This window comes from Nerophis ophidion, linkage group LG09 (genome assembly GCF_033978795.1).
Source record: "Nerophis ophidion isolate RoL-2023_Sa linkage group LG09, RoL_Noph_v1.0, whole genome shotgun sequence".
Lineage (NCBI taxonomy): Eukaryota > Metazoa > Chordata > Actinopteri > Syngnathiformes > Syngnathidae > Nerophis > Nerophis ophidion.
Window position 1 is genome coordinate 66,560,573 of NC_084619.1, and position 20,596 is coordinate 66,581,168.

Here is a 20,596-nt window from a genome sequence, read left to right on the forward strand (position 1 = left end):
ACCATCGACTCTTCCCTCACTCGTGAACAAGACTCCCAGGTACTTGAACTCCACTTGGGGCAGGGTCTCTTCCCCAACCCGGAGATGGCACTCCACCCTTTTCCGGGTGAGAACCCTGGACTCAGACTTGCTGGTGCAAAATCTCATCCCACTCGCTACATGCTCGGCTGCGAAATTCTCTTTTCTTCTCTCCTTATATTCTAATATAATTTGAAAACAGTCCTTGTGTGCTGGCTCATGTGATTTCACGCATGAGGTGTAGTTAGACAGATATGGAATGGAATGTCAAACTAGGTTTTTAGATCTTTTATGGGATGTTATAGATTGACGTGGTCCGTGAAGGATGGAAGTTAACTGGTTTACTACTGAATCATGATATGATCCTGTCACATGCATACGTTAATGCCTCCTGAAGGTGGGGGTAGGCGGTGAGATTGACAGATGGTCCACTACCCCAGCGTTTAGAATATGTGTCAGCCAGTTGTTACTGTCATCAGTGAGGTGACCCACATAAACATCCGTCACATCCCTGCGGAACCATCCCGATTCTTCATGTAGTGCCTATGAAACCTAAGGAGTTCTAGCACCGTTGACAGGTTGCGAAAACGCCAATCCGGACCCATTCAGCACTGCACGAAGACGCAGAGCCCTCCCGAGGGCGAAGAGGCTTTGGTGGCTTGACCTGATTCCCTTTGCCTTTCTGTGCCCATGTGTGTTTATTGATGCGGATTAGGACCAGTTGGACACTTATGGGCCAGTGGCAAGTGGGGGTGATTGTAGACACGTGTGTTGCTGCATGAGAATGTGGGCCAGCTCAGCAGAGGCCAAAGGATTTTCCAGAACAGGAGGCCCACATTGTGCCCATCCTCCGCTGTCGATTTACAGATAAAAGTGGATTATTTCCGCAGTCTGAAGGTCAACTGTTGGTCAGCCGGTGTTAAACAATTCATGGATTCGAGGAACTTTATTGTCATACCAGCACACACGAGACACATGAGTCGGCATGGAATTTAATACCCAACGCCCCAGATTTGGTAGAATGAGTAACACAAGAATTTGGTGAATTTCTACATTTTTATGGACGGGTAGAATATACTTTATTGATCTGGATGCAAGACAAAAACAACTATTTTTCAAGACTTGTGTTAGAAAGTCCCTGGTGAGTGTGAGTGACGGGAAGAAAAGCTCCTGCTTGCTTGGAGAGAAGCTGTTGGGTTCGCACTTACATCTCTAGACCCTGAGTACTAGTTGACTGATATATAGATCAGTACGATTGTTGAGACTGAATCAACAATTACCGTATTTTTCGGACTACTGTATGGGCCGCACTTAAAATCTTTAATTTTCTTAAAACTCGACAGTGCGCCTTATAATCCGGGGCGCCTATTGTACAGAATAATTCTGGTTGTGCTTACCGACCTCAAAGCTATTTTATTGGTAGATAACAAAATGATAACTGTGACCAGTAGATGGCAGTCACACATAAGAGATACGTGTAGACTGCAATATGACTCAAGTAAACAACATCCCATTGAAAAATCATCATCATTGGCGGTCACTCGAAGCGAGTATGACACTCCTCCTGGTAGGGGGGTATCCCTTTATGGAGGATGCCTGTGCGTGACTTTGTTTAACGTGGGGAGACTGGTGCACAGACAGTCACCACACGATCTTTGACAGATCCGGGTCAGGGTCCAGTGGCATGGAGTCCAAGATGACTGGGGACCCTCTTCTGCTGCAGCTTTCATCTGCCATCCCAGCCGTTGTGGTGGTTCTTACAGCTACCGTCTTCCACCTGCTCCGCCATTGTGGTCTTCACCGTATCCCTGGCAAAAGGGTAGTCAGGTACTAAGCCTTTGCCAAGGGCCACCTGGGGTAACAGTAGTAAAGGGGTTAACCTCCTAGTGCCCCAAGACACCATAGAGGAGCCTCCACTACCGGTTGTACTTTAACGTCATGCACTGGACACTGAAAATAAACAACATTACACACGGCACTCAAAAATGTATCAAAACTTTTTAGTAAGACTTTGGTAAGCTATGAAGCCACACCGCTTGATGGATTGTACTGTGCTTCAACATAGGAGTATTATTATGGTGTGTGCATAAAGTGTTGTGTTCTGGACCAGATGTTCCTCCGAGGGAATTTAAGTTGTTGGTCAACCCCAACTTCTTTTGATGACACATGAGATGTTTTTTAAACGAATCCCTGACAGAATAGGTATTTTGACATTTTATTCCAAAGCTTTGGGGGACCAACCCATGTAACAACACATTCAATTCGCATCGCCTAAGTTGATCTGAAAACACTACGGAAGTCTTGCCTTTTTCAATACGCCACTAGCTCCCCCCCCCCCCCCCTTACAGAGCAAATACACTTATCTATTTTTTTCATCAACTGGAGACAGAAAGAAATAGGAAGAAGGAGAATTGCTACTCCTGCATTCCAAGCTCAAGGTCGTCTACAGTGTACCATCGGTCATGAGATAAAAAAAAGATAAAACAAGTACAAGATGGAACACTAGCTATTTCAAATATAAAAAAAGAAAATCAATAACTTTTAAATATCGATATATGTAGATATCTATCTCCGTCAAAGGTAAGTCATTATCTGGCGTTTTGTTTCACAATATTATGCAAAGGCAACTTTTCTTACCTTCTGGTACCTGCTGATGTGTATTTGGGATCGGCATAAGTCCTGAAAATGTGCAACATTTTGACCACATAACCACTATTACATGTTGTGTAGTCCACAAGGAAGTATTTTACAGTTAGAAAAAAAAATATTATACCCAACTAGACCGGCTCATTGGCAGTGCGTCTTATAATCCGGTGCGCCCTATGACTGGAAAATATGGTAATTTCCACGTAGTCCACTCCATTTTACCTCAATTGTTTCCAGACAAGATTCATTCTCTAACAATTCCATACAGCGAGCAAGTTCCTAACAATCAATTAATCAGTTGATAATTTTCCCCATCCCTAGTTGGATGCAGCAATGTCTCATTGTCCATTTTTCTTTTGAGTTGTTTTCTAAGCCCCCTGGACTGCGGGGTCTAGACAAATAGATCTAATGTGGAAGCGCAACTGATCTCCCACTCTATTCACTGTTCAAACTGCCATGGCTGTCTTCCCAGATTCCCATTCATCCCGCAGGCATTGTATCTTTTAGGCCCCTTTTTTGTTGCTACCATAATCCCTGAATGTGGGTACCAGCCACAGGTCGTGGTTAGTAGGAGTGTTTTCTATAAGATTCTCGGTATCACAGCCGTGTTTGCTTCTATTTTTGGGGGTATGGTCGGTAAGTAAAATTGTGCTCTCAAGTACAGAACTGGTGTAAAACGGTGGTTGAATACAGATCAACCTAGAAGGCCTGTACTTGCGCGTTAGCCTCGGGCAAACCTAAGATTCTTATGACCTATTATTTCAAACATGTAAACCATAATAGTCCTTTCTCTCTGCTCTATCCTCAGTTGTGCCTGAGTCCATGGTCATTAATGTCTCTCCCGGCATCTAATGGAAGATAAAGCATCTACCAGGTTTGCCATGGTTTCGAGACTGCCCAAGTTCGGCGGGCGCTCTGCGAGTAGCGGTGCCACCACCCTTTCCAACGGTTTGCCGACCCAGGACGCCAAGACAACTCCCCCTCCTCCTGTAGTATCGCGGCCAAATGGTGCTATTAAAACCTCTTCCTTTTCCCTGAAATGGAAGAGAGATGATGGAACAACCTCCTCCAGCGTTACCTCTCTCACCAATCCTGTGGATGGAGGTAAGGATAAGCCTTCAAGACCGCTTCCTGCTACAGTAAAGGCCCCAGGGACACCTATAATGCGGAGGTCTGGTGCATTGATGGTGGCTGTCTCGAGCCCCAAAACCACCCCTAAGCAAACTTTGAAGCTGGGTCCCAAGGAAGGATCCAAACTGAGTCCAGGCCCTTTGAACGGAGCGCCTAAAATACACCCCAATGACCCAGGAATCTCTGCAGGGTCAGATTCCCGCCTTGCACGACCCAAGTTATATTCCCCGAAAAGCAGCTCCCAAGACAGCCTTTCCCAGTCCAGTGAAAGCTTAAAGACCTTGGCTCTGGACAAGATAGTGCGCTCAAACAGCTTCACCCACTTCAAGCAGATCCCCTCTCCCAGCAGCCAACCCATGATACGGTCCTTCTCCTTTAACCGGGCTGTGGAACTAGCCAAACCTCTCACCAACACTCAGCTCAGACCGCCTCGAAGTAGTTTCCTCAAGCCTCCCCAGTTTAGCAATGGAAGATTAGGTTTCGGACTTGGGGGTCTCAATGTAAGCCATGGTGGGTCTGGATCTTCTAGTAACGGGATTGGAGGTCTTCAGTACAGCAGAACTGCTCCTGCTACCTCCTCTTCAATATCTCCAGGGCCCACTACTCCCATTGCTCTGAAGAAGCCTCTACTCTCCACTTTTAACAAGTCACCGGGAAATACCAATGGCTCTTTGGGCTACAAGCTGACAAAACCTGGAAAAACCAAGCAGAAAAAGACTTCCTTTCTTCCAGGTTGGCTGAAAGGAGACGTCAAGGCTTCGTCGGCCACTCCATGTGGAGATCTGTCAAAGACAGAGAGAGATCCCGAGCCAGCTGGAGAGGCTGAAGACTCTCATAGTAGTCAAAATCCTGCTGACGGACAAGAAAAGGATAGCAGTGGTCTGACACAAAGCTCAGCAGACCTGGCAGGCGGTGACACTCAGGAGGACATGTCCCTGTCCTCTGCTTCCTCCCTAGACCGAGGTAACACCAGTGAAGAGTTTCTGGACGACTTGGACAGCGTGGGAGAGGTGTTCAGTGACGGGGACATTCATGACAATAAGAATACTGGCTTGGATGGTCTTCTTGGCGATGACGGTGACTGGGATCTGGCAGGTAAGTCAATCGAATCAACTTCTTTGTTTGATTGGTTGTTTACTTGTTTGTTTGTTGTGCAGACCACAGTGAAGAGAGCCCTATGCAGGACTCCCAGGGACCGCTTGCGAGGTCTCCAGCGGAGGCTGACCTCTGCCAGGCTTCATCCTTGGAGCTGTCACCTTCTGACAGCTCTGGGGGCACCTACATGTGGGATGAAGAAGGTCTGGAACCCCTCGGAGGGCCCGGAACACACCCGTGTGATCTCTTTGATGACTCCGAGCTCAACAGCATGGTGCGTCCCATTGAGCTCGGTGTACTTTACCCCCTGAAAGTAAGTACACGATCGCTTTTCAGCAAGCATTTTTATGATACTTTTCTTCGGTGACGGTTATTTCAGGACGTTAACTTGGATATACTTTAGTGAAGTCAGTGTACAGCTTGTGTAGATTTAATATTCACTGAACCGGCATACTGGAGCTGCCAACACAGCAGCAAACATCCATCCGCAGTCCGCAGTGTTTTTACTACTTCTATATCACTAATCATTATCTCCATGGCGACAAATAAAGTATGTTTTTTTACATGTAACATTATCACTGGAGGACGAGGAATAGCTAAACATGCTTTACTACACAACGTAGAAGAATACAATAGTTCACCGCTAACAGGAAGCTAGCACCCCTGAGTGTAAACAAATGCCATGGGTGGATCTGCACTTGACGTCCATTGTAATGATACCAAGTACAAGAGCGTATCTAGTCGATACATCAGATCCGGTACCTACCTGGTATCAGATCGACACCAAAACTAATGTCAAGTATCAAAGAATAGAAGAATAAATGATTATTACATTTTAACAGAAGTGTAGATAGAACATGTTAAAACAGAAAAGAGCGCGACACCTACCCTTTACATCAGTATTTCTTAACCATATTTTTATTGGTTTATTAGGTATTATATTTTATTGTATGATCCTGTAACTACTTGTATCGGATCGATACCGTAATGTGTGGTATCATTTAAAACTAATGTAAAGTATCAAAGAAGAGAAGAATAAGTGATTATTACATTTTAACAGAAGTGTAGATAGAACATGTTAAAACAGAAAAGAGCGCGACACCTACCCTTTACATCAGTATTTCTTAACCATATTTTTATTGGTTTATAAGGTATTATATTTTATTGTACGATCCTGTAACTACTTGGTATCGGATCGATACCGTAATGTGTGGTATCATCCAAAACTAATGTAAAGTATCAAAGAAGAGAAGAATAAGTGATTATTACATTCAGAAGTGTAGATAGAACATGTTAAAACTGAAAAGAGCGCGACACCTACCCTTTACATCAGTATTTCTTAACCATATTTTTATTGGTTTATTAGGTATTATATTTTATTATACGATCCTGTAACTACTTGGTATCGGATCGATACCGTAATGTGTGGTATCATCCAAAACTAATGTAAAGTATCAAAGAAGAGAAGAATAAGTGATTATTACATTTTAACAGAAGTGTAGATAGAACATGTTAAAACAGAAAATAAGCAGATAGTAACAGTAAATGAACAAGTAGATTAATAATACATTTTCTACAGTTTGTCTGTCATAATGTGTACAAAATAATAGGTGTATAAATGACACAATATGTTACTGCATAGACTAATTAGGAGTTTTTGTTGGTTTACTTACTACTAAAAGACAAGTTGTCTATTTTACTTAAGGACTAAATGACAATAATAAACATATGTTTCATGTACACTAACATTTTTTGTTCAAGTAAAGACAATTTGATATTTTTTGTGGTCCCCTTTATTCAGAAACGTACCGAAAAGCATCGGAATACTGGTATTAATTGGTACCGGGACTAAAATATTGGTATCAGAACAACCCCAACTTATGTACATGTGTTTTTTAAGGTTTTTACTTTAATACATTTCCTAAATGGTAAAAAATAAATAAATCACATTGTCATTATTGGGTTTTGGGTGTATCAATACCAAGTAGCTACAGGGGCAGTATCGGTCATTCCGATGCAGATACTGATATTCCACATCTTCAAGATTTAAATCCTCTGATTTTAGTCCTTAAAATCCTCCTGTCTTCAGTAACACAGGAGGATTTTAAGGGGGATAAAATCCAAGGACAAAATAATAGGTGTATAAATGACACAATATGTTACTGCAGACTAATTCGAGTCTTTGTTTGTTTACTTACTACTAAAGGACAAGTTGTCTATTTTATTTAAGGACTAAATTACAATAATAAACATATATTTCATGTTCCCTAAGATTTTTTGTTACAATAAAGACAATAATGACATTTTTTTGTGGTCCCTTTCATTTAGAAAAGTCCTGATAAGGTACTGAAATAATTTTATTAGCAGTATCGTTACAACACTACTCTGTTCCAACCTGCACTTTTACTGTATGGAGCGGGGAGATCAACATTGTTTGGTTAAAGGGGAACATTATCACAATTTCAAAAGGGTTAAAAACAATAAAAATCAGTTCCCAGTGGCTTGTTGTATTTTTTTAATTTTTTTTCAAAATTTTACCGGACCCGGAATATCCGTAAAAAAAGCTTTAAAGTGCTTGATTTTCGCTATTTGCGATGCGACTATCCATTTCCCTGTGACGTCACACAGTGCTGCCAATGTAAACAAACAATGGCGAATAACACAGCAAGATATAGTGACATTAGCTCGGATTCAAACTCGGATTTCAGCGGCCTAAGCGATTCAACAGATTACGCATGTATTGAAACGGATGGCTGGAGTATGAAAGTATTAAGGAAGAAACTGAAGCTATTGAAGCTATTCATAGCCATAGCATGGCCGAATAGCTGAGTTAGCATCGCCGGTAAAATGTGCGGACCAAACGATCAGGACTTTCGCATCTCGTAACACTGGAGCAACATAAATCCTTCGATTGGTAAGTGTTTTTTTCGCATTAAATGTGGGTGGAAGGAAACGTAATATAGTTGCAAATGCATCTGCAGGTTATCCATACATCTCTGCGCCATGTCTGCTTTAGCACCGCCGGTAAATAGCATGTTAGCATCGTTTAGCGTAGCATGTTAGCATCGATTAGCTGGCAGTCAAAATCAACAAAACTCACCTTTGTGATTTCGTTGACTTTATAGTTGCAAATGTATCTGCAGGTTATCCATATATCTCTGTGCCATGTCTGCTTTAGCACCGCCGGTAAATAGCATGATAGCGTCGATTAGCATAGCATGTTAGCATCGATTAGCTGGCAGTCATGCCGCGACCAAATATGTCTGATTAGCACATAAGTCAACATCAACAAAACTCACCTTTGTGATTTCGTTGACTTTATCGTTGCAAATGCATCTGCAGGTTATCCATACATCTCTGTGCCATGTCTGTCATCGCCGGTAAAATGTGGAGACACTCCGGCACATTCAACGGGGGTCTGGCGGCAGACACTTTTGCATCTTCGGGCCAGTGGTGCAACTTGAATCCCTCCCTGTTAGTGTTGTTACACCCTCCGACAACACACCGACGAGGCATGATGTCTCCAAGGTTCCAAAAAATAGTAGAAAAAACGGAAAATAACAGAGTTGAGACCCAATGTTTGCAATGTGTTGAAAATGAAAATGGCGGGTGTGTTACCTCGGCGACGTCACGTTCTGACGTCATCGCCTCCAGCGCGATAAACAGAAAGGCGTTTAATTCGCCAAAATTCACCCATTTAGAGTTCGGAAATTGGTTAAAAAATATACAGTCTTTTTTCTGCACCATCAAGGTATATATTGATGCTTACATAAGTCTGGTGATAATGTTCCCCTTTAAAAGTGTAATAAAAAGAAACAATGTGGAATGTACCGTATTTTTCGGATTATAAATTGCTCCGGAGTATACGTCGCAGCAGCCGAAAATGCATAATACAGAAGGAAAAAATCATATATACGTCGCACTGGAGTATAAATCGTATTTTTGGGGGAAATTTATTTGATAAAATCCAACAGCAAGAATAGACATTTGAAAGGCAATTTAAAATAAATAAAGAATAGTGACCAACAGGCTGAATAAGTGTACGTTATATGACGCAAACCGTATTCCCTCAAATTACCGCCAGGTCGCTAATTAATTTAAAACCTCTTCTCACTCCGGCATGCGGTAAATTTAGGCCTGCGCTTATAAATTTGAGTGTGATGTAAGGATACCATCATGAAAAGCACTTTTAATAAAACAAACGTTATCATGGTCTTACCTTTACTTATAAATGAAGTCCATGCGCAGCTCTTTCTGATCAAAAGCATCGATAACTTGTTTATAGAAGTCTTCCTTATCTTTCTTCAGTTTTAAAAGTGTCTCTGTCTCGATGGAGATCTTCCTTTATGACCTCCTGAATCGATTGAACGTCCAGTTTAGAAAACTGTTTTATTTTAGATATCTAATCCTCCATGTTAAAAGTGCAAGCGAGAGGAAAAAATAAACGATCGCTGCTCACTCTTGCTGCTTGTTGTCACTTCTTCTGCAGCCGAGTTGTCGCAAGAAGGATCACTAGCGCCCTCTACCAACAGGAGGCGGGAGTCATTTAATGACTTATATTTGACACACGCAGCTACGGTTTATCAATAAAACATAGCTGCTTACTGTTCTTTTTAGCATATTCAATAGCTTGGAGCTTAAATCCTACTGAATAGCTCTTAATCTTCTTCCCTTTATGCAATTTCAAATAATTGAAATCAGCCTCCTCCATTTTGAAAATGATGACAGGTGAAGTGTCACTCGTGACGTGACGAGTTTGACCCTGCGGAAATTCTAGGCATATGCTAATTATTTTGCTTAACGAGTTTGACCCGGGGGAAATTCTAGACATGCGCTAATAAAAATAATATTTTGCGAAACAAGTTTGACCCGGTGTTAATCCTGAGCCGGCGGTAATGCTAAGCATGCGCTAATTATTTTGCGAAACAAGTTTGACCCGGCAGTAACTCTAGGCAGGCGCAATTCAAGGAAATACGGTAAATAACCAACTGAGAAGGTGCCTGATATGTTAACGTAACATATTATGGTAAGAGTCATTCAAATAACTATAACATATAGATTATGCTATACGTTTACCAAACAATCTGTCACTCCTAATCGATAAATCCCATGAAATCTTCTTCCTCGATGTCGCTTCTAAACAACTCTGCCAACTCCAAAGGTATGCGCCGCTTCCTCTTGTCGTTTTCTGCTGCATATTTCACTACGTTTAGCTCGGTTGGTAGAGTGGCCGTGCCAGCAACTTGAGGGTTGCAGGTTCGATTCCCGCTTCTGCCATCCTAGTCACTGCCGTTGTGTCCTTGGGCAAGACACTTTACCCACCTGCTCCCAGTACCACCCACACTGGTTTGAATGTAACTTAGATATTGGGTTTCACTATGTAAAGCGCTTTGAGTCACTAGAGAAAAAGTGCTATATAAATATAATTCACTTCACAATTCACTACGTCCAGCTTGTAATCTGCAGTATATGATTTCCTTTTCGGTCCAATTTTTGTTCAGTTTTTTCAGTTTATATAAATTACCGCCAAGGATGAAATGATCCATTTTAATAGCTACGGCAATAGCATATAGCATATTGCAGTTAGCATCCCATTACCCACAATGCCTTTCTGCCATGACCCTCCCATCGCCAAATTCTTATTGGTTGATGTGTGTGTGACGATTGCTGACATTTTCTTCGTCTCTTCCGCGAACGAGATAAATAATATTATTTGATATTTCACGGCAGGGGTTACCAACCTTTTTGAAACCAAGAGCTACTTCTTGGGTACTGATTAATGCGAAGGGCTACCAGTTTGATACACATTTAAATAAATTGCCAGAAACAGTCAAGTTGCTCAATTTACCTTTAACTTTATGTTATTATTAATAATTAATGATATTTTTCTTTGTGGAAACACTGATCATCTTAATGATTTCTCACAATAAATATATATGTTTGATGACCTGATTTAAATAGGTTAAAATCCAATCTGCACTTTGTTACAAATTGGACCTAGCTATATTTCTAACAAAGACAAATCATTATTTCTTCTAGATTTTCCAGAACAAAAATTTTAAAATCAATTCTAAACACTTTTAAATAAGATTTGAATTTGATTCTACAGATTTTCTAGATTTGCCAGAATAATTTTTGTGAATTTTAATCATAAGTTTGAAGAAATATTTCACAAATATTCTTCGTCGAAAAAACAGAAGCTAAAATGAAGAATTAAATTAAAATTTATTTATTATTCTTTAAAATAAAAAAAAAACAAAAATTTACTTGAACATTGATTTAAATTGTCAGGAAAGAAGAGGAAGAGGATGGAATTTAAAAGGTAAAAAGGCATATGTGTGTAAAAATCCTAAAATCATTTTTAAGGTTGTATTTTCTCTCTAAAATTGTCTTTCTGAAAGTTTTAAGAAGCAATGTAAAAAAAATAAATGAATTTATTTAAACAAGTGAAGACCAAGTCTTTAAAATAATTTCTTGGATTTTCAAATTCTATTTGAGTTTTGTCTCTCTTTGAATTAAAAATGTCGAGCAAAGGGAGACCAGCTTGCTCGTAAATAAATGAAATTTAAAAAATAGAGGCAGCTCACTGGTAAGTGTTGCTAATTGAGCTATTTTTAGAACAGGCCAACGGGCGACTCATCTGGTCCTTACGGGCACCGCGTTGGTGACCCCTGTTTTACGGTAATGTGTTAATAATTTCACACATAAGTCGCTCCGGAGTATATGTCGCACCTATTTTTGACACACGCAGCTACGGTATGAAAAAAAACTGCGACTTATAGTCCGAAAAATAGGGTAGTCGTCCATGAATGAGTGTCTGCAGAATGTGTACATTCAAGCACCATGATCCAGAACCAGCTTTAATTAATGAGATGTTTCACAATGAAACTTGACATCTAAACACAGTAAGTTCAAATCCTACATCACGCATGGGTAATTCCCAAAATAAACCAAATTGGTGGTTGTCCCAGTTTCCATTGTGGTGTGAGGATGGTGCCATCTCCATTTCCGTTTGCTAACCACTACCACTCATTTCCTGCACTACCTCACCAGGGTATATCCCCGAGAGGAATGGCATCCCAGCCAGCGCCTGAGCTTTATTTGCCTTGGTGCTCTGCCTGCGTGTGCCATGGCGTCTGATCTCGGCCAAGCATAAAGAGCTTTCCAGAAAGCCAGCTTAGACATTGCGTAATGTTAGTAATCAGCCTTAAGTGTCTTTGTAGTACAAGCAGCATGTGCCATACCAGACCTGGCCAAGTCAAGCTTTTCAAACTGGCCCGCCGGACTTTCCCAAATTATTGTTTGACATCTTTAAGATGTAAAGTGTAGCTGCCGTTAGGATGTGCACTCATCTTTTCTAATCAACTATGTACTAAGTACTTCAATGCATGATATACTAGTTACTATGGTCATCTAATTAGTGACAATGGTCATCTAATTAGTGACTATGGTCGTCTAATTAGTTACTATGGTCATCTAATTAGTTATTAGGGTCATCTATTTAGTGACTATGGTCGTCTAATTAGTTACTATGTTCATCTAATTAGGGACTATGGTCGTCTAATTAGTTACTATGTTCATCTATTTAGTTACTACGGTGATCTAATTAGTTACTATGGGGAACTAATTAGTTACTTTGGTCATTTAATTAGTTACTATGGTCATCTAATTAGTTACTATGGTCATCTAATTAGTTATTATGGTCATCTAATGAGTTATTATGGTCATCTAATTAGTGACTATGGTCATCTAATTAGTTACTATGGTCATCTAATTAGTTATTAGGGTCATCTATTTAGCGACTATGGTCGTCTAACTAGTTACTATGTTCATCCAATTAGGGACTATGGTCGTCTAATTAGTTACTATGTTCATCTACTTAGTTACTACGGTGATCTGATTAGTTACTATGGGGAACTAATTAGTTACTTTGGTCATTTAATTAGTTACTATGGAGATCTAATTAGTTACTATGGTAATCTAATTAGTTATTATGGTCATCTAATGAGTTATTATGGTGATCTAATTAGTTACTATGGTCATCTAATTAGTTACTATGGTCATCTAATTAGTTACTATTGTGATCTAATTAGTCACTATTGTGATCTATTTAGTTACTATGGTGATCTAAATAGTTACATTGGTCATCTAATTAGTTACTATGGTGATCTAATTAGTTACTATGGTGATCTAATTAGTTATTATGGTCATCTAATTAGTCACTATTATGATCTATTTAGTTACTATGGTAATCTAATTAGTTAACTATGGTAATCTAATTAGTTATTATGGTCATCTAATGAGTTATTTTGGTGATCTAATTAGTTACTATAGTCATCTAATTAGTTACTATGGTCATCTTATTAGTTACTATTGTGATCTAATTAGTCACTATTGTGATCTATTTGGTTACTATGGTGATCTAATTAGTTACTTTGGTCATATAATTAGTTACTATGGTGACCTAATTAGTTACTATGGGCATCTAATTAGTTACAATGGTAATCTAATTAATTACTTTGGTCATATAACTAGTTAGTTTGGCAATCTCATTAGTTACTTTGGTGATCTAATTAGTTACTATGGTGATCAAATTATTTATCAAGGTGATCTAATTAGTTACTATGGTGATCTAATTAGCTATTATGGCGATCTAATTAGTTACTTTGGTCATCTAATTAGTTACTATTGTGATCTAATTAGTTACCATGGTGATGTAATTAGTTACTATGGTCTTCTAATTAGTTACTTTGGTCATCTAATTAGTTACTATGGTGATCAAATTAGTCACTATGGTCATCTAATTAGTTACTATGGTGATCTAATTAGTTACTATGTGATCTTATTAGTGACTTTGGTAATCTAATTAGTTACTTTGGTCATCTAATTAGTTACTATGGTCATCTATTTAGTTACTATGGTGATCTAATTAGTTACTTTGGTCATCTAATTAGTTACTATGGTGATCTAATTAGTTACTATGGGCATCTAATTAGTTACACTGGTGATCTAATTAGTTACTTTGGTCATCTAACTAGTTAGTATGGTGATCTCATTAGTTACTATGTGATCTTATTAGTGACTATGGTCATCTAATTAGTTACTATGGTGATCAAATTAGTCACTATGGTCATCTAATTAGTTACTATGGTGAACTAATTAGTTACTATGTGATCTTATTAGTGACTTTGGTAATCTAATTAGTTACTTTGGTCATCTAATTAGTTACTATGGTCATCTATTTAGTTACTATGGTGATCTAATTAGTTACTTTGGTCATCTAATTAGTTACTATGGTGATCAAATTACTCACTATGGTCATCTAATTAGTTACTATGGTGATCTAATTAGTTACTATGTGATCTTATTAGTGACTGGTCATCTAATTAGATACTATGGTCACCTTTTTAGTTACTATGGTGATCTAATTAGTTACTTTGGTCATCTAATTAGTTACTATGGTGATCTAATTAGTTACTATGGGCATCTAATTAGTTACACTGGTGATCTAATTAGTTACTTTGGTCATCTAACTAGTTAGTATGGTGATCTCATTAGTTACTTTAGTGATCTAATTAGTTACTATGGTGATGTAATTATTTATCAAGGTGATCTAATTAGTTACTATGGTGATATAGTTAGCTATTATGGCGATCTAATTAGTTACTTTGGTCATCTAATTAGTTACTATTGTGATCTAATTAGTTACCATGGTGATGTAATTAGTTACTATGGTCATCTAATTAGTTACTATGGTGATCTAATTAGTTACTATGGTGATCTAATTAGTTAGTATGTGATCTTATTAGTGACTATGGTCATCTAATTAGTTACTTTGGTCATCTAATGAGTTACTATGGTGATTTAATTAGTTACTATGGTCATCTAATGAGTTACTATGGTCATCTAATGAGTTACTATGGTGCTCTAATGAGTTACTATGGTAATCTGATTTGTTATTATGCTGATCTAATTAGTTACTATGGTGATCTAATTAGTTATTTAGGTGGACGGGGTGGCGTGGTTGGGAGAGAGTAGCTGTGCCTGGTTCGATCCCCACCCTCCACCAACCTCTTCACAGCCGGGGTGTCCTTGAGCAAGACACTTCAGACTTGCTCCTGATGGGTGCTGGTTAGCGCCTTGCATGGCAGCTCCCGCCATCAGTGTGTGAATGTGTGTGTGAATGGGTGAATGTGGAAATGGTATCAACGCGCTTTGAGTACCGATTTACCATTTAACCCATTTATTATTGTCATCTAATGAGTTGCTATGGTCATCTAATTAGTCACTATGGTCATCTAATTAGTCACTATGGTCATCTAATTAGTCACTATGGTCATCTAAATCGCGTTCATATTTTGCTGCGTTTGTTGCATTTTTGTTGGGGTTCGCCTGATTGTAAAACATTTCGATGGAGAGGGGGGGTGACGTTTATATGTTGTCAAAATTCAGTGTTTTATTCCTTATAGTTAAATCCTACATTCTGTATTTTTATGTACATTCTGGGTGTCTCATTCATACAGCTGCAGACAAAGATAGGTTAGAAGGTATTTTTCAAAATAAAAAAAAAACAATTAGCTTGTTTATCAAATTCCGTCATACATCATTATAAAACTTTTATGGAAATAGCATTATTTTGTAGCTCTAGCTCCTCAAATGTCAATTTAAAAGAATTTAGACGACAAAGAAACACCTTTTGTCACTATTGCCAGATACAATGCTTTTGCCTCTCCCAGTCTGTGGAACGCTCTCCCTGACCATCTGAGGGCACCACAGACTGTGGATGCTTTTAAAAAGGCTTAAAAACACCTTTTTTTTTCTTTTTTAAAGCCGTTTTTTTTAGATATATACGTGCTAGTTCTAGCTATTAGGCTGGTCTATTTTTTTTTTTTACTAATTATTTTACTTGTTAGGGGCAGCTATTTGTGGTTCGAGCGTTGTTTTTTTTTTTTAATTATTATAATTATTTTATGTTTTTTAAATGCATTGTAGCACTTTGAGGTTGTTTTCTCAATGTAAAGTGCTTTAACAAATAAAATGTATTATTATTATTATTTGCTAATTGACAAAATGTACATGATTACTAATGTGAGAAGGCTGTGTAACCATGTGTATGCGATTAGTGCCATTTAGTATGTGCATGTGTATGTGCCAGATTAGTGCATCACGGGGTGTACTTGAGCTTTTTGGAATTTTTACATTCCTCATTAGTGCACGGATCTTGCTTTTTATGCAGCAAGAACAATCTAAAGGTTAAAATGGAAGTTTTCTTTAATCAGGACTGGAATGCAGGTCCATCGCAGGTTTTCAACTACACTGTGGTAGCATGCTTTGTCCACACGGGGGCACTGTGCATCCACAACAACACCTAAAAGTATATGAAATTAAATGTATTCTGTGTGTGTGTGTGTGTGTGTGTCTATATTTGGCTCTATCTGCATTAGTACACCTCTGTGCAAAATTACTGAGTGGGCTACTGGAGCTCATGATAGCATTTTCCATGATGCACCTTGCAGAGCTGGCATTGACAAATAAAGAAGCACTTCCTGTCTGCAAAGTCCATAGACGAGTATATATTTTTCTTGAAATTTAGTCCCAAAGCCTGTTGCTTTTTATTGCTTCCATATTACACGTGACTTGAGTGTCAGATATATGATATAAACATATAATTTTTATACAATATATCAGTATCTATTATGTACTGTACATATAATATGTAAATATTACATATATGTTATATTTTATATTGCTACTACGTTACCTCTTTAGTCTATTTTATACCTGCATTGTCCTTTTCTTTGTCTAAGACACATACATGGCAAACATTTGTTAATCTGCTCCATACTCAATGCCATACTAATAAAATAAATATAATGTATATTATAATGTATAATATATATGTATAGTATATTTTATTTATTTTTTCTTGGATGCACCTGAAAGAGTGGTTCCTTCATTTTACTTTATTTTTGGTAGTATTCTCAAACTTTCTTGCTTTTCTTTTTTTTTAATCACTCAAAGTTTGTCAAAATTAAAAACAACAACAACAAAAAAAACTAATATGTAGTATATTATCATTGTTTTTTTTTTTTATAACAATTTCCCTTGTGGATCAATAAAGTTTGTCTCAGTTTAATGCAATATTTTACACCTTTCAGGCACTTAGTAAGTAAATAATTATCTGGAATAAGTTGTTACACTAGATGTTTTTATTTCTTAAATTTTTTACTGAAGGTGAAATAGTGTATTGTTTCTTAACCAATTGTTGGGCCGCCAGCGGCCCTTATAGGACTGCCCAAAAAAACCCCAAAAAACAGTTGAAACACACTTTTCCACCACTTGTGGCAGTAATGATATCTAAAAATGGAAGTCATAGAGAACTTTTTTGAGCGCAAAAATTATGACTAAAGTGGTGCACTTAAATTTGATTGACTATTTAAGAAACATATATATTGTTATTATTATACATATAGTTAGAATATATTTATTTTAGCACTGTGCAACTGTATGTTAATGTATTTATTTATTTATTTATTTTTTGACATCCAGCATCAGACATTCCTATCCATTACATCATATTCACATACATCATATATCTGTTGTCTGCCCTAAATGTCCAAATATATTTTTTGTTTATGTCCCAACCATACCCCCCCAAAAAAGAAAGAAACGGCAGAGAAACAATAGTATTTACAAATACATCACTTAAATAAAAAAATGAAAATAAATAATAATAATAGTGAAGTGAATTATATTTATAGTATAAATATAAGTATATAATATTAAAATATATTATTAATAATATATATATATTTATATAATTAATAATACATTATTAATAATAATAATCGGAAATAATATAAACAGATATATGTATACATATATAATATTAATTTATTTTTCATAATTTTTGATGGTATTTATTTTGGTAATCAGCCTGACCTAAGCCTTGATAATAAAGTTTGTGTGATAATAATGTTTGTGATAATAATGTTTGTGATAATAATGTTTGTGATTAACGGAAATTTGGGCCACGTGATCAAAACGGTTAAGAACCTATGAAATAGTTGAATTTCTTCTCAAACTGTGGTGTGAGCTCCACTGCTGGTGCAAACACACCAGATTAAAAAAAAAGAATGACAAATATTACTAAATATAAGACACGCCAATTACCTGAAATCAACTCATCAGTTTGATGCTAAACTGTGACGCCAAAATAGGAAGCTGCAAAAAATATACTTAGATATTTTGTATATATCATATGACAGTCTACACGTATCTCTTTTGTGTGTCTGCCATCATATTGCAGTCTACACGTATCTCTTATGTGTGTCTGCCATTATATTGCAGTCTACACGAATATCTTATGTGTGTCTGCCATCATATTGCAGTCTACACGTATCTCTTATGTGTGACTGTCATCATATTGCAGTCTACACGTATCTCTTATGTGTGACTGCCATCATATTGCAGTCTGCACATACTGTATCTCTTATGTGTGACTGCCATCATATTGCAGTCTGCACATATCTCTTATGTGTGACTGCCATCATATTGCAGTCTACACATATCTCTTATGTGTGACTGACATCGTATTGCAGTCTGCACATATCTCTTATGTGTGACTGACATCATATTGCAGTCCACACGTATCTCTTTTGTATATATTTTGTATATATTTTGAAACCCAATAATTGTCCTGCGACGAGCCTTCCATTTTGTTTGTTTGTGATTCCCAGGACACCCTGAACGACCTGCACCCCCCAGGCCCCCAGGACGATGACGACCTCATGCTCAACGTCGACTTCCTGGAGGATGGCGTGCATGGTGAGTGCAGCCCTCAATATCTCCATCACGTCCATCTTGTCAAGGCAGAATGATCTAGAAGGTAAAAGTACGTATACCACCGGGCTCGATTGGTACAGGGCCGCAGAATAATTTTTTATAAATTTGTATATTTTTTTGCTTAACATTTTTTATTTTTTTATTTGTATTAAGTCAACATAAAAAACACAAGATACACTTACATATAGTGCACCAACCCAAAAACACTCCCTTTTTCATGACAAAAACCTCCCTTTTTCATGACAAAGAAAGAGAATAACAAAAAAAAAAAGAATCCCCTCACCATATTAAAATCCCCCTCTATAATTATACTGTTTGCGTGCATCACTAGATCAACAAACTCTGACAGTCGCTTCAGGATACACCGCTTTGTGGGCGGGGCTTATTTACGTGCCTCCACTTTGACAGCGTCGTCTCTCCGTCGTCTTTGTCGTAGCGGTGTAGCGTGCAAGGACGGGAGTGGAAGAAGTGTCAAAAGATGGCGCCAACTGTTGCAATGACATTCAGACTTCGAACAACAAACTCAGGGAAATCGCTGATGAAGTCCTAATAGGGCCCGAAGAGCGAATAGATTACAGCCACATAGAGCGGTAGCGGTGTGACAGACCTCATAGTAAGCACGTCAAATGATTAGGTATTCATATGGATATTAAAATCCCCCTTTATAATTATACTGTCTGCGTGCATCACTCGGTCAACAAACTCTGACAGTCGCTTCAGGATGCGAAACAAAACGCCAGATAATATGTCTTACCTTATACACACACCATAATAATACTCCTATGTTGAAGCACAGTACAATCCATCAAGCGGTGTGGCTTCATAGCTTTCCAAAGTCCTACTAAAACATGTTGACAAATTTTAGAGTGCCGCGTGTAATTTTCCATATTTTCAATGGAACATATAACATGTTGGTGCTTACTTGAGTCATATTGTAGTCTGCACGTATCTCTTATGTGTGACTGCCATCATATTGCAGTCCACACGTATTTTCTATGTGTGACTGCCATCGTATTGCAGTCTACGCGTATCTCTTATGTGTGACTGCCATCATATTGCAGTCTACACATATTTCCCATATGTGACTGCCATCGTATTTTAGTCTACACGTTTCTCTTATGTGTGACTGCCATCATTTTGCAGTCTACATGTATCTTATGTGTGACTGCCATCGTATTGCAGTCTACACCTTTCTCTTATGTGTGACTGCCATCATATTGCAGTTTACACGTATCTTTTATGTGTGACTGCCATCATATTACAGTCTACATGTATCTCTTATGTGTGACTGCCATCGTATTGCAGTCTACATGTATCTCTTATTTGTGACTGCCATCGTATTGCAGTCTACACGTATCTCTTATGTGTGTCTGCCCTCATTTTGCAGTCTACATGTATCTTATGTGTGACTGCCATCGTATTGCAGTCTACACGTATCTCTTATGTGTGATTGCCATCATATTACAGTCCACACGTATCTATTATGTGTGACTGCTACCATATTGCAGTCTACATGTATCTCTTATGTGTGACTGCCATCATATTGCAGTCTACACGTATCTCTTATTTGTGACTGCCATCATATTGCAGTCTACACGTATCTCTTATGTGTGTCTGCCATCATTTTGCAGTCTACATGTATCTTATGTGTGACTGCCATCGTATTGCAGTCCACACGTATCTCTTATGTGTGACTGCCATCATATTACAGTCCACACGTATCTCTTATGTGTGACTGCTACCATATTGCAGTCTACATGTATCTCTTATGTGTGACTGCCATCGTATTGCAGTCTACACGTATCTCTTATGTGTCTCTGCCATCATTTTGCAGTCTACACATATCTCTTATGTGTGACTG

General features: G+C 38.1%; 1 protein-coding gene across 9 annotated transcripts in view; it reads left to right on the forward strand.

Moving 5' to 3' along the window:
* The window catches only part of ccser2a (coiled-coil serine-rich protein 2a), a 151,015-nt gene that overhangs the window by 50,516 nt on the left and 79,903 nt on the right, over window positions 1-20,596 (forward strand). For 8 of the 9 annotated variants that reach the window (XM_061911621.1, XM_061911619.1, XM_061911618.1 and 5 more), the window contains 3 exons: window positions 3,473-4,890; window positions 4,953-5,203; window positions 18,630-18,717. In XM_061911621.1, the coding sequence (XP_061767605.1) occupies window positions 3,516-4,890; window positions 4,953-5,203; window positions 18,630-18,717 (1,714 nt within the window). In that variant the 5' untranslated portion in view covers window positions 3,473-3,515. The remainder of the gene's footprint in view (window positions 1-3,472; window positions 4,891-4,952; window positions 5,204-18,629; window positions 18,718-20,596) is intronic. The other variant, XM_061911623.1, reaches the window with a different exon arrangement.